We start from the raw sequence: 13,799 nt of genomic DNA on the forward strand, positions 1-13,799 counted from the left end.
GCAAACTCACATGGAACTGCTTGATGGCGGGTCTGCGGCATTTGTTGGCTGCGATGATCTGCACCTTCATGATCTGGATGGCGTGAGCGCGGGCGCGATGCCTGGCACCCATATCACGATCTGAAGCACAAATCAAATACGTGACATTTACTATAGAGTTAAAACACAGAGCAGCATCTCGTGCAGCAGGGTCACATGTCGCACCTTGATTTCACTTTCAGCGGCACGTTTGACAGCTTACGAAAGGCGACAAGGTTCGGTTTTTCTTTGTGCACACATGGCAAGGGCATGACACTGGGAGGAAATGACCTTTGGGTTTGTGTGTGCATGCTGAACGAGTGTGTTTGTGATACTCACAGCACTGAGTGACGGCTCCAGACGTGGTCAGGTCTCTGTACTCGCGGTACATGTTGTGGGTCCCACTGCGGGAGTCGTAACGCAGCCAGATGCCGAAGTTCTTCACCTTGAGGGGCGATTGCTCATGGACCTGTGCAGGAACACAATATGGAAACAAACAAGCGGTTAACCTCCAGGCATGTCGTCTCAGAAAGAGGAAAAAAGCTCACGAGTTATAGCTCGACTACACTAAACGCACTATTGTAGCATCTCAAAGTAACAGAAAAAAACGTCTACAAGCGGCTCGTAATCAATTTCTAAAAAGAACCAATATAAAGGGAAACAACCCCCTCAGTCCCAAAAAGGGGAATGGACTAGGGCTGGGTTTTGACACAAATTTCACGATTCGATTCTCATTCACAAGCTTGCGATTCGATTCAATATTGCTACTTCTTGACTTGCCGTTGTAGAGTAATATACAACCTTGTTTGAATAGTAACTATCTGGGTGGTTGATGTACTTAGCAGCTCACATAGTAAAAACTGTAATTTTTGGTGAGGTGTTTTGAGAGTCAAATGACTCTGTAATTTATCCTGTAATCTTTTTGAAGAGCTTGACTACTCTTATTAAAGTCTCTCTTTGAAAACCTTTCATTTCCTGCTCTGGATGTCTACTCCATGGTGGCTTTCTTGTTCTGTTTCATGGAGTTTGACGTAATCTATAATTCATAAACATTTTTTCACATCCAGGCAGCTGTGGATTTGTCACAGCGAATTTGTCAGGCTCTCAGGGTTATCTTTTTTGGAAGGCTTCGGTTTAAATTGAATTACTAGAGATTGAGGTGATAATGTCTCATCTCTGTCCACCTCCCCCCCGAGTATACCTGCAACAGCTCCACCTAGTGAACAAGCGGTTATTGCTTTATGTTGCTCCAAATGGCTAGAGAGGAAAACTGAATTGATCTGTTTATTGCTCTTTGTCTTCTGTTTGTAACTCATGTTTCTGCTGTGTTTTGGTGTCTATAGTTGAGAATATTGCCCACTGTGAGTTTGCTTACCTGCGGGACCTCCTCATAAGGTCAGTCTGTGTCTGTGGTTAACAAACAGTATTACAAGTATACACTTGTGGGGAAAAAAGTGTGCTTAATTGTGTCAAATGTGCACTTTGTAACATACTTTAGATCTTAAAAGTATAAATGTATTTTTTTTAAACTGTACTTTAATTAAAAGGCCATTTAGGTTTAAGTAAGGAGTACAAGTTCATGTCTGCTTCTTCATACACTTAAGTGCACTTTAAAAAGTGTGCTTTGTAATATGTCAAATTTGTTTTATTAAAAGTAGATTTGAAATGTTTTAATAATCGTGCTTCAAAGATGTACACTTATTTTTTGTTAAAGTACATGTACTTGGTTTATAATTTTAACCGTAGTGTGTTATTTGACATTTAAAATTTATATATTTTTGATGTACTAAATTGCAATTAGAAATATATTTAAATGCGTGTCATACGGGTTTCAATAGAAATTACATTCAATTATATTTTAGTTTACGATAAATCCTTATCAGGATATTCAACAGTACACTAAGTACATATTTCAAAGACAATAGAAATAATTATGAATTTTAGGGCTGGGTTTTGACACAAATTTCACGATTCGATTCTCATTCACAAGCTTGCGATTCGATTCAATATCAATTATTTTGGATATGTATCAGGTACAGCACATGCCAAATTTTCTCAAGGAAAAAAAATCTCTCAATTTATGCTGTAAAATATACTGTACTACATTATTATAATATTGAAGGTTAAAACGGACTGATTTGTTAAAATAATAAAATGTTAAAATAATAAAGTTACAATTACATAATATTTCTACTTCAATTTATTATTTTTTAACTATTAACAATGGTGGCCGTCAAAAAATCTTGATGGATTTATTCAAACAAATTAAACATTGAAGAACAGTAATATTTATAATGAATATGTTGGTGCATATATTCAGCAAAATTCCCCTCTCTACAGTTTATTTTTCTAGCTGACTAACGAGTTTATGGTCACAGAATATGTTTTTCTGAGGTAAATGTGACGTGACATTGTTTACAAGCCGTTATATTGACGTCTTTGCGCGGCCGAAACACTGATTGAGTGATTACATGAGACAGGATACGGATTGTAAAGTTGTACTCTTTCTTTTAACTTACCTTCGGATGTTTAGTCATGTTTATTTTGTGCTATAACTAGTAATAAAGTGGAGGAGATGATCAGTTCACTGAGGCGCTACAGCGATCTGTCACTCCATATTAAACAGCGCCAAAACGGCATTTATTGTTTGAATACTGCAGTGGACAGAATTTGAAATCTGAGACTTTGTTTCATATTGAAAGTATCAAAGCACAAAGCTTATTGCGATATATTTGATGGGAAGTGCCCTTCAACATTCCGTCCTTTAACTGAAAACAGACTAGACTAATCGATTCTTCGGATTTAAGAATTTATATCGTTCCGTAAAAATGAGAATCGATTAATATCGAGATATCAATATTTTTTACCCAGCACTAGAATAGACCCACGACCAAAAACGATTCCTGTTTTCACAAATAATAAACGACGGCTGCTATAGAGTAACACAGCAGCATCGCTCGTGCAGCAGGATCGTGTCGCACCTTGATTTCACTTTCAGCGGCACATTTTACAGCCAATGAAAGGCGACAAGGTTCAGTGTTTCTTTCCGCACACATGGCAAGGGCATGACACTGGGAAGAAATGACCTTTGGGTTTGTGTGTGCATGCTGAACGCAAAGTTGTTTGTGAAATTCATGGCCAAAGGGAATGGACCCCCACTCCGTCACCAACTCTTCTTTAACAGCCTTCAATGGAGTGAACCATTCATCACATCTCTTGCTCACTAATAGGGATGGGATGTCGGACTCATTTCAGCAAACTTTCGGGCTATTCTTTATAATAAATTGGTTAAAAAATACTATTGCAGATGCTCTTTTATGCATTTCTAACAACCAAGTCATGGTATGTGTAGCTGAAGCACTGAAATAAAGCTGTATGTGTGAACGTATATTGCTGATCATCACCTTACCCTCACTAAAACTGAGGTTTGTCGTCAGTATTATTCTGTAATACTGAGTGTCACATGACATACAACTAACAAATACCGATCAGGCAACGGGAGGCGACTCCAAAACCCATCTGGGAATCAAACAGCCCTATTCGTACCAGGCCGCAGTAGACAATCTCTCCGGAGGCTTTCTTCATCTTCCTCAGCTGGGAGACGAAGTACCAGAAGCGAGACTTGGCCACCACATGGTTTGGGGCGAAGATCCTCATGCGGTACAGAGGGGGCGCGGGGTTTTTAGCGGAGGGCAAGAGACGCCCAACAACCTTATACTCCCGAAGCTGCAGAGAGAGAGAGAGAGAGAGAGACAGAAAACACATTCAGAGATCAACACAAATCACATTAGTTCAAGGAAACCCGAATCTGAATACTTGAACTAGTTCAGGTGTGAATGACTAGAGAAGGATGTAAACTTGCACTGCAAGAAAATTATTTCAAGTTGTAAATAATGATAATCAGAGTGCGTTTTAAGAAAATATTAAGCATAAATATAGTATAAATATCTTTCTACATTAAAAAAAAGTGACTTTTACCTGCCATTTCTTTTTAAGTATTTTGAACTTATTTGCAGTTTCTAAGTGAAAAGTTGTAATGTTTTTGCCGTTTTCTATGGATTATTAGGTCTTTTACAATTGATGTCTATTTCGTTGAGGTTTCTACGGTGGCCGAGAAGTGCAAAGCAAATCACAATTCTGAAAACAAAATTACAAATTACAAACGCAAATGCAAGTCTAAAAAACAAAATAATTCAGAAAACACAACAACAATTCAGAAAACATTATAACAAGTCAGAAAACACAATGACAAATTCGAAAACAAAATAAGTCAGAAAACACAACGACAAATCAGACAAACCGGAAGAGGTAGGTATAGTTTGAGACAGCGCCATTGGTTTGGGATTACTCACCGCTGACTGGACGAGACATCTGTCAATCAACGTATACAGGAAGAACCAGCCGAAGAACAGCAGAGTGTGGTAGAAAGTTCGGAGATGGTATTAAAGTAGCTCAGTTTAAATGTATTGTATGAATTGCCCTTACTCTGGAATAAAAAATACGGAGTGTATATTTACATTTAGTTAAAGTGGCAATAAAACATCAGCTCCAGTGGCACAGATGGATAAGTGCGTGCCCTTGGCTTTTTGACGCGATTGACCCGGGTTCGATCCTGTCTTTTGCCAAACTTTTTTTTCCTCCCTTTTCAAATCTCGTATTAGCAATGGATTCTATTTACACTAAGTGAAAATAGCAGTATTTTTAGCAATATGCTATTTACACTAAGTGCAAATACCTATTTACACTGTTAAAATAGCAGGATTTCTACTATCAAGTATACTACTTGTTGCAAATAGTGGCAATTATCTGCCCTTCGGCATTGGAGTACATTATAAAACAGTATGCAATAATAACGTATTGAGTGTAAATTATAATTTTAATTTTAATTATTACATGGATGCAACCTTATTGATAAAATAAAGCCCTCCCTACACCTACCCTAACCCTACCCGATACTTTATTTTCAACTTTTTGATTATTTCCTTAATTTTTATTGAAAATAAATGCCTTTACGATGTGATACGAGATTTGAAAAGGGAGGAAAAAAAATTCGGCAAAAGGCGGGATCAAACCCGGGGCGATCAGTCAAAAAGCCAACGACGCGCTTATCCATCTGCACCACCGGAGCTGATGTTTTATTGCCACTTTTAACTAAATGTAAATATACACTCCGTGTTTTTTATTCCAGAGTAAGGGCAATTCATACAATACATTTAAACTGAGCTACTTCAATACAATCTCCGAACTTTCTACCACACTCTGCTGTTCTTCGGCTGGTTCTTCCTGTATATGTTGATTGACAGATGTCTCGTCCAGTCAGCGGTGAGTAATCCCAAACCAATGGCGCTGTCTCAAACTATACCTACCTCTTCCGGTTTGTCATTGTGTTTTCTGACTTATTGTGTTTTCTGACTTCTTGTTGTGCTTTCTGAATTGTTATTTTGTTTTTTAGACTTGCATTTGCGTTTGTAATTTGTTATTTTGTTTTCAGAATTGTGATTTGCTTTGCACTTCTCGGCCACCGTAGGTTTCTCTTTTGCTGACACTTTTAGCAGCAAGTTAACATGTTCAAAGTTTACTAATTAAACTCTGCGGGAAGGAGCACGTTTGCCTGATCTAGATTTACCTATTCTTGATTCACATTTACGCAAAAGCGCACTAAATAATCATATCAACACTAAACCAGCCTAGAATACGGGCGCTTCGTGCTAACCGATAGGGATTAACGCTCAGAAAACAACGCCTGTGGTGACTTCAAGCACTTAACTTTAACAACACTGGCTAAAATGTGAGAAGAAGTACCTTGAGAGTGCGTTGGACAGCAAACTACCTCAAAATCCTGAGATGTACAACGAGTGTGTGTTCAATGATGAGCACATGGAGCCATTCTACAGCCGCCATGTTTCTCTCCGATACAATCAACACGACAAAGCAAAACTAGCGCTTCAATCCTAAACGTGTGTCGGGTTAAGTCACTGTTATGGATAGTTTAGTGCCTTATGTGTGTTTTCGGGTTATAGCTGTGAGGTTTAAGCGACTGTGAAGTGATTTAAAAAGGATTTTACGTACTGTGCCAGACGCCTTCATGGTGTCTCTCGCTGACGGCCGCTGTGAAAGAGGAAGTGGCAGGGCGGGGAATCCTGACGTCAGTCCTCTTCCGAGGGGCGGGTCTTACTGGAAGCGTTTTTATTGGTCACTCAGAGCCGTCAATCATAGCCCGATCTTTTCTTTTATTTTCTTATTTCATTTAACTTTAAAAGAACATGCAATGCATACAAGTCAAACAAAAATGTGGGATAACACCTTACTTACTACATAATACATGGTAAAGTATTAGATTCTGCAAATTATTTCTTTTAATATAAAATATATTTTATACACTTCGTATTTCTTGTAATTTAATTCAATGAGTCATAAAATATTTGTAAGATCTTTACAGAAAAATAAAATTAATTAGGGTGTAATAGACATTACTGTAGCTTTATGTATATTAAACACCCCAGGATGAATTATTACCTTGAGCCAGTATTACAGTCCAAAATTATAGATTCGTGTGTTTTAATAACTTTGAAGAATGTATCAAAAATCATCGACACCTGCTTCCAAAAATCTTTAGAAGAATTGTAATTATAGAATAAATATGTGAGAGTTTCAGATTCAGAATTACAAAAAGATCGTGGTGAGATGTATTCCTGGTGGAAAAACTACATTACCCATGATTCTTCAGAGAAAGCGAATCGCGTTAGAAGAACTGTTTTACGCGTTACTGCCGCCTGCTGGACACAAACATAAAACGCATCTGTGAATTTTTTTATAACTCATCCTTTAAATTATATTAAGCCTTAAAGTTCTGCATAATTAAGGGCGTGGCCACTTGAGTGACAGGTGGATTGCCGCTGCTGTCACCACCATCGAGCTAGGTGGGCGTGGCTTCACCAACCTGCTCCCGCCTCTTTGCCCATTTTCGATTATCCGGGAGTGACGCGCGGTGACGCTGCCAAGATGGCGACGGCCGCCTCCGCCCACTTTGAGCTTCAAAAACGCTCTTCGGAAATCTACGGGTGACGTCACGGACACTACGTCCATGTTTTTATACAGTCTATGACGTAGGGAGACCGACTCGATTACATAATTTGGGGTGCTTCGTTCGAAGTGGGCGGAGCTATAAATATTAAATCGGGCGGAGCTAAAGATCGCTTTTGGAGTGCTTTGCTCGCTGATTGGTGGGTTCTTCTGTACAGCATCTTGGGAAATGTAGTTTTTCCACCACGCGGACTGATGGATTCGAAAAATGTGCATACAAACGATTAACAACCTCAGAGCTCAGACCAACAGGTTTGTCAGCAACTTAATTGTTAAAAATCCATTTCCATGAGGAGAACATGATCACGTGATCATCTGCGGTCCAATCACAATCGCGGTCCACACCCATTGTTATTTGCGTTGTTATTTTAGCTTCACAAAAACAGTCCGTTATGTCACTTGAGATTACAAACTGGTATTTGTTATCATACGATTTATTATCATAATCATAAACACACTGGTTTGTGGCGCAAATAGTTTTTAGAGTTTACCTAGTTTTAATCGTAGTTATTTACCAATAGTGGTTAATGAAACAAAAGTCTCACACAGTCTGCGAAATAAAGTGGATACAGTAAAATGGTGTTTTATATATTATCAAGTGTATATTATCATGTATTCACGCACGAGTGTGTCACAGCGCCACCTATGTATCCAGATGAAGATCAGCTCTAAACGCCTTACTGTTTCAATGGAGACAGCTGAAGATGTTCAAGTACCACTTGTGTTTTATTTCAACAATTAATAAACAGCTACTGATTAATATCTCCAGAAACACTCTCAGCGGTACAAAATAAAAATAATGGCTGATCTGACTTAAGGAATGATTATATCAGTCATTTGACTTTATTGTAAAAATATAAAACATTGATCACTGTAGATTTGAGGCCTGTGTAAAAGCATGTCGAATGTGATTCAGAGACTCGTGATTCAGTGATTCGTTCTGTCTTCAGCTCAATTTTCACAGCTTTAGGAAACTCTGACTCTGTCCTTCTGTTCAAAGTCATCAAACGCAGATCAGAGGAAGAGGGTTTCAGCGCGAAGAGGACGGTCTGAAGGAGTCTTTATGGCGCTCGACAGCTGATCCTGGAACAGACGATTCAATGCCGATGACCGGTGATCTGAGGAACAAGTTCATGACCTCTGGTGAGCCGTTAAGAAGGCAAACCTGCACAGCTCAGTATGAGTCTATGAACATCAACACTGTTCAGGATCGTTTGTTCCGCACTAAAGCACCAGTGAAGGAGAGAGGGTTTCTGGCTGTAAAGTGCTCAGACTAATGAAGTGTTTCTCGTCTGTGTCTCATCAGGTCTGACATCTCGTGTGAAGAAGCTGCTGGAGGTTCAAGGGTTTTGGATGCAGCATCAGTGAATCAGAGAAACAGAGTGTGTGTGTGTCTGTGTGTGTGTGTTTGTCTGTGTGTTAGATCTCCAACAGATTCGCAACTTCCTGAGATCATAATTCAACACATGCGTGTCAAAAAGAGGCTCTTAAGGCAAGACACTACAGGCGTTTTAATGCACTGCTCAGTTTTGAGCTCTATTTTGCTTCTTCTTTCAGACTAGTGGATTAAAAAACATCCAAAATACACATTTAAGTGTTTATTTTATTGCATTTTAACTAATTCTGACATTGAATTATGCATATAAATTAAATAATTATGCATATTTTTAAATCTATATATTTAATACTTGTAATTCTTAATGTTATCAATCAGCTGGTGATGTACAGTCAAACCAAAAATTATTCAGACTCCAGATTTTTTGATATTTTTTTACTAGTGGGTGCAGGACACTATAGTTCATTTATGTAAGTGAGGAGAGCAAAATAAAGTGAACTGTGGCATGTGACATATTATACCCAAAAACTCGTCATACAGTGGACTAACAGTACAATTTGGGATCAAAAATGATTCAGACACTTTGACCTGAGCATGTTTTGCTCAACTGTTTTTTCTTTAATTGCTAATGTGATCTTTTTACACCACAGACTGAACTAAATGAAGCATTGCTTGGTAACCGGTTGAGCTAGATTGGTATTATCTAATTGTGTTCTTAAATTTAACAGCTGAATTCATTACATACCTTTCTATCAAAGTTATCTGACATTATCAAGATGAGTTTGTTCTGACACAGAGTCATATTTTATTACCATTTTCTAAACTATAGCAAATAAACTGTGATAATGAGAGGACTGTTCAAGGTGTCTGAATAAATTTTGGTTTGACTGTATATTAGGATTAACTAGTTATTTTTATTGTTCAAAAATGGGACACTTATGGGGTTAAGGTCTGCCCTGTTTATCTGTAGTGTCTTGCCTTCATTTGAATTGTGAGACTCTCCACCTTCATGCATGTGTCTGTGCGGAGTTCAAATCTGAATGAGAACAAAGCAAAGAAATAAATGACTGCGTGTGGAGTCCTCAGGAGACCTCGATGATTTCCAAGCTGCCGGAGAAGCTGGATTGGCTGCTCCTCGTGCTCATCTCCTCTCGGGATCGGCTGTCCGTCATGCCGTCTATCTGGCAGCTCCTGCGCTTCAGCTGCTTCTCGAAGCTGCTCTCCTCGTGCCAGCTCCTGCGAGAGTCTCCTCCGTCTCCGCTGCGCTGTCGCCCGCGCCTCCTCACTGCCTCCAGACCCTGAGCGCAGCCGTAAAAGCGCGCCGACTCGGAGGAGAGGAACCAGCCTCCGGTTACGGGCCCGAGGACGATGTCTGAGTGCCAGCCTTTAAGTGCTTTAGCCGTTTTAGACGGAGCTCCATCCATGCTGCCGCTGCGCTGGAGTGTCTTATTATTATCTTCAGCCGGACTTTGCTCCGAAACCTCCTGCACCGGCGAGAACTGGCAGGGCTCACCGACGGGAAACGCTCGCAGAGACGCTCCGGACTCGCCGTACGACTTGTTGTCCAGGGAGAAGGAGCGTTTGGGCCGGACGTTCTCCTGCGGCTCCTCGCCGAGCTGAAGGCCGCAGAGCGCCCGTGCCAGAAGATGCTCCTCGGGGACGCCGGCCAGAACGCAGGGCATCGTCAGCGGCTCCGGCTTCTGCTCGTCTGCCGGCGGTCGGGGTTTGAGCGGCGCAGCGCCCGCGCTTTTTAGTTTCTTCTCGAAGTCCAGCAGCTGACCTAGGAAGTTGAAGTTGGGCGAGATGGTCGGACGCTTCTCCTTCACGAACCTGCGAACGGACACAGATTTGAGATCGATCGATAATTGAAAGTTTTTATCTCACAATTCTAAAAAATGTCATTAGAGCTGCGAAGTCAGAATTGCAAGAAAAAAGTCAGAATTTGTAAGTTATAAACTCACAATTACTATTGTGACGAGAAAAAGTCAGAATTGCAAGATATAAGCTCGCAATTACGAGAAAAAAAAGTCAGAATTGCAAGATATAAACTCGAAAGTGCGATAAAAAGTCAGAATTGCAAGATATAAACTCACAATTATGAGAAAAGTCAAAATTGCGAGAAAAAGTCAGAATTGCGATAAAAAGTCAGTATTGTAAGAAAGTCAAAATTGCAAGATATAAACTTACAATTACGAGAAAAAAAAGTCAGAATTGCAAGATATAAACTCGCAATTGTGAGAGAAAGTTAAAATTGCGAGAAAAAGTCAGAATTTGTAAGTTATAAACTCACAATTACGAGAAAGTCCAAATTGCAAGATTTAAACTTGCAATTACGAGAAAAAAGTCAAAATTGCGAGAAAGTCAGAATTGCAAGATATCTACAAATTAATTTCAGCTCAACAAGTACTGTCATGTGTAAGTAACATTTTTTGCATGACAGTAGTCAGAATGTGTTGAACTGTCATCAAAATAATAATAATAATAATAATAATATCACAATACGAGGAAGATTCTGTTGATCTGATACTGAAATATGAGCTGGGCATGTTTGAGATTCACCCTTTAATTAACACAGATGAATTAAGGCTCACAGAATCTGCTGTAGTACCTGTACGCTTCATCTAACGACATGTCCATCCTCTTCATGATGTAGGCGATGGCGATGGTGGCCGAGCGAGAGATTCCCGCCAGACAGTGGACCAGGACTCTGGCGTTACTGGCCTTGGCTTTCTCTGACAGGAAACACACAAAAACACTTCCTGTCAGCTGACCTCCCACTCTCAACATGACCCTCATTATTACTTCTACAGTCACATGAGCATGTCTGATTGTGTCTATGAAACCTGTGAAACTGGAAATAATGTTAACTAAAATGGAAACAAATAAAAATAAAGAGTAATATTTAAAAAAGCAGAAGCACTACAATTATTAACTGGTATTAAATAAAAACTAAAACTTAATAAAACTTAAATTAAATTAAATTAAACAAATAGTAATATTTAAAATAAAATAACAAAACTGTAAAAAAAAAAAAATTATAATAATAATAAAATAAATAACTGAAACTGAAAAACAAAATGAAATGCAACCAAAATTTTAAAATGATTAATTTAAAATTATTAATTGGGATTAAATAAAAAACTAAATATGAAATAAACAAAAACAAAAACTGAACTAAAACAAACTAAAACATTGTACAAACAAACAACAAAAATTGTAACTATAGTGAATATTTAAAAAATAAATGAAGAAAAATTATTAAAGCACATAACATAAATAACGAAAAAATGTAATAAAATGAAAACTGAAAATAAGAATTAAAAATATTATTAGAAACTCTAAAGACGTGGGTGGAACAAGAAACTCATTTTTCTGGCAGCTAGTAAAAAAGTAATTAAAAAGAAATGGTTAAAACCAGAGCCACAGCTGAAGAATGGTTTGCTATATTAAATAATATATATGTGATGAAAAACAATATCTCTTTAAGAAGGTTTTTTTTTTGGATTGATTATATTAAACCAAAACGCTCAGACTTTTCCTGAACTTCCATGGCCATGGAACGTTCCCTCTGGAATGGAAAAATTTAAAAATTTAAAATTCCAAAGATGCAAGCAAACACTGTTTTAAATTGTTGTTGTTTTTCAAAAAAAAAAAAGTACAAAGTTTTCCGTTTCATGTCATTGTATTTTTGTTTTTGTTTTTCTGAGCAAAAAATAAATATCATACATTTTCCCCTGATTTACAGAAGAGACCCACTAAAATGTCATTCAGTGTAACAATCTTGTCAGGCATATTTACAACAAAAATCAATTTATGACATATTAAAAGACTAATTACTTTCACCCCAAATACTAATTAGTTGTAATTTTACATTTTTTAAATTTGCCACTATCCTAGGTTTTGCCCATTTGTCAGTAAGAATTTTTTACTCATTTAAAACACAATACAATTGAATATGCTCCCTTATTCTTTTATATATTTGAATATGTCAGAATAAGCATGTTGTTTGAATTTTTACATAAATATTGTGTTACAGTGAATGACAATGTAACATTATTTCAACCAAATTTTGACATTTTATTCTCCAAAAACTTAAAATTAGACACTTTACTTACATTTAATGTGCTTTCTATGGACATAAAATCACTTTTGTAAATTTCTTTTGATGCGTACATCTTAACGTCTTTGACCCGCATACATATATGATGGTGTCTGACCTATGAACTCCACGGATCGGTCCAGCCAGGGCAGGATCTTCTCGCAGAAGCTGTCGTTGACAGGAACGCGCAAGAAATGCGAGTCGGGGATGAAGTCTGGTTTGGGGCAGGTGTTGCTAGCGTTGAGCACGTAAGCGATGTCGTTCTGCTGCATGAGCTCCTGCGGGAACACAGACATCAGCATGCGTTCTTGTGATGCGTTTTAGACACGCTCATAATAACGTGTCTGCAGCAGGGCTGTCAAAATGGCTAAACAAACTATTGTGTTGGTCTGAAATGCTGCCTTGGCAGCTAAATAAGTTCAAGTTGAAGCACTAAAATTACTAACTGGAAATAAACAACTAAAGCTGCAATTAAATTAAACTTATATAGTCATTTTTAAAAAAAGCTTAAGCACTAAAATTGCTAACTGTAAAATAAAATAAACAAATAAAAAAAATACAACAGAACTAAAACAGATTAAAAGTAAAATGAAACCTAAAAAGTTTAAGGACTAAAATTATTAAATGGAAATGAATACAATCTAAAACTGAACTAAAACAAACTAAAGCTGAAATTAAACTTAAATTGTCATATGTAAAAAAGCTAAAGCAATAAAATTACTAGCTATAGAATAAAAAACAAATAAAAACTACAACTAAAAAAAATCTAATAAAAAGTAAAACTGAACTAAAACAGACTAAAACTGAAAAATACAATTAATGGAAACCTAAACAGTCATATTTAAAACCTTGAAGCACTGAAATTATTAACTTGTATTAAATAAAAACTAAACTCGAATTTTGTACTTAAATATTATCAATATTCGAATTATATTCTAATTTAAAAGGCATAATTTCAGTTAGGAGGGAAAAAAGCTTTTGGCTTCTCTCCTGAGGCCACAAGAGGGCGCATCGAGCAAAATATTACTAATGCACGTTTATTCAAAGCAATAAAATGTGCAATAAAAAAACAGTCATAAGGGTCAATTTTTTTAAATTGAGATTTATACATCATCTGGTTTGTTAGGATAGGACAATATTTGGCTGAGATACAACTATTTGAAAATCTGGAATCTGAGGGTGCAAAAAAATCTAAATATTGAGAAAATCGCCTTTAAAGTTGTTCAAATTAAGTTCTTAGCAATGCATATTACTAATCAAAAA

The 13,799-nt window shown here is 37.5% G+C and overlaps 2 protein-coding genes and 1 long non-coding RNA gene across 3 annotated transcripts in view; 1 reads left to right on the top strand and 2 right to left on the bottom strand.

Annotated features, from left to right (window-relative positions):
* Window positions 1-6,182, bottom strand: part of LOC107658993 (60S ribosomal protein L18a-like) — an 8,388-nt gene extending 2,206 nt beyond the window's left edge. Inside the window, exons 1-4 of the mRNA XM_016447752.1 lie at window positions 6,088-6,182; window positions 3,565-3,744; window positions 358-487; window positions 11-120 (exon numbers count right to left, since the gene is read on the bottom strand). Coding sequence (XP_016303238.1) covers window positions 11-120; window positions 358-487; window positions 3,565-3,744; window positions 6,088-6,105 — 438 coding nt within the window. The 5' untranslated portion in view covers window positions 6,106-6,182. The remainder of the gene's footprint in view (window positions 1-10; window positions 121-357; window positions 488-3,564; window positions 3,745-6,087) is intronic.
* On the top strand, window positions 1,473-8,823 carry LOC107658996 (uncharacterized). Its single transcript, XR_001630863.1, has 3 exons — window positions 1,473-1,484; window positions 6,935-6,938; window positions 8,525-8,823. It is a non-coding gene; the product is annotated as an uncharacterized LOC107658996 (long non-coding RNA).
* A 479-nt stretch (window positions 8,824-9,302) lies between these two features.
* Window positions 9,303-13,799, bottom strand: part of LOC107658995 (dual specificity protein phosphatase 16-like) — a 21,604-nt gene continuing 17,107 nt past the window's right edge. The window contains exons 5-7 of the mRNA XM_016447756.1: window positions 12,655-12,814; window positions 11,046-11,169; window positions 9,303-10,267 (exon numbers count right to left, since the gene is read on the bottom strand). Coding sequence (XP_016303242.1) covers window positions 9,520-10,267; window positions 11,046-11,169; window positions 12,655-12,814 — 1,032 coding nt within the window. The 3' untranslated portion in view covers window positions 9,303-9,519. The remainder of the gene's footprint in view (window positions 10,268-11,045; window positions 11,170-12,654; window positions 12,815-13,799) is intronic.

This window comes from Sinocyclocheilus anshuiensis, unplaced genomic scaffold (assembly GCF_001515605.1).
Source record: "Sinocyclocheilus anshuiensis isolate Anshui unplaced genomic scaffold, SAMN03320099.WGS_v1.1 scaffold283, whole genome shotgun sequence".
Classification (NCBI taxonomy): Eukaryota; Metazoa; Chordata; class Actinopteri; order Cypriniformes; family Cyprinidae; genus Sinocyclocheilus; species Sinocyclocheilus anshuiensis.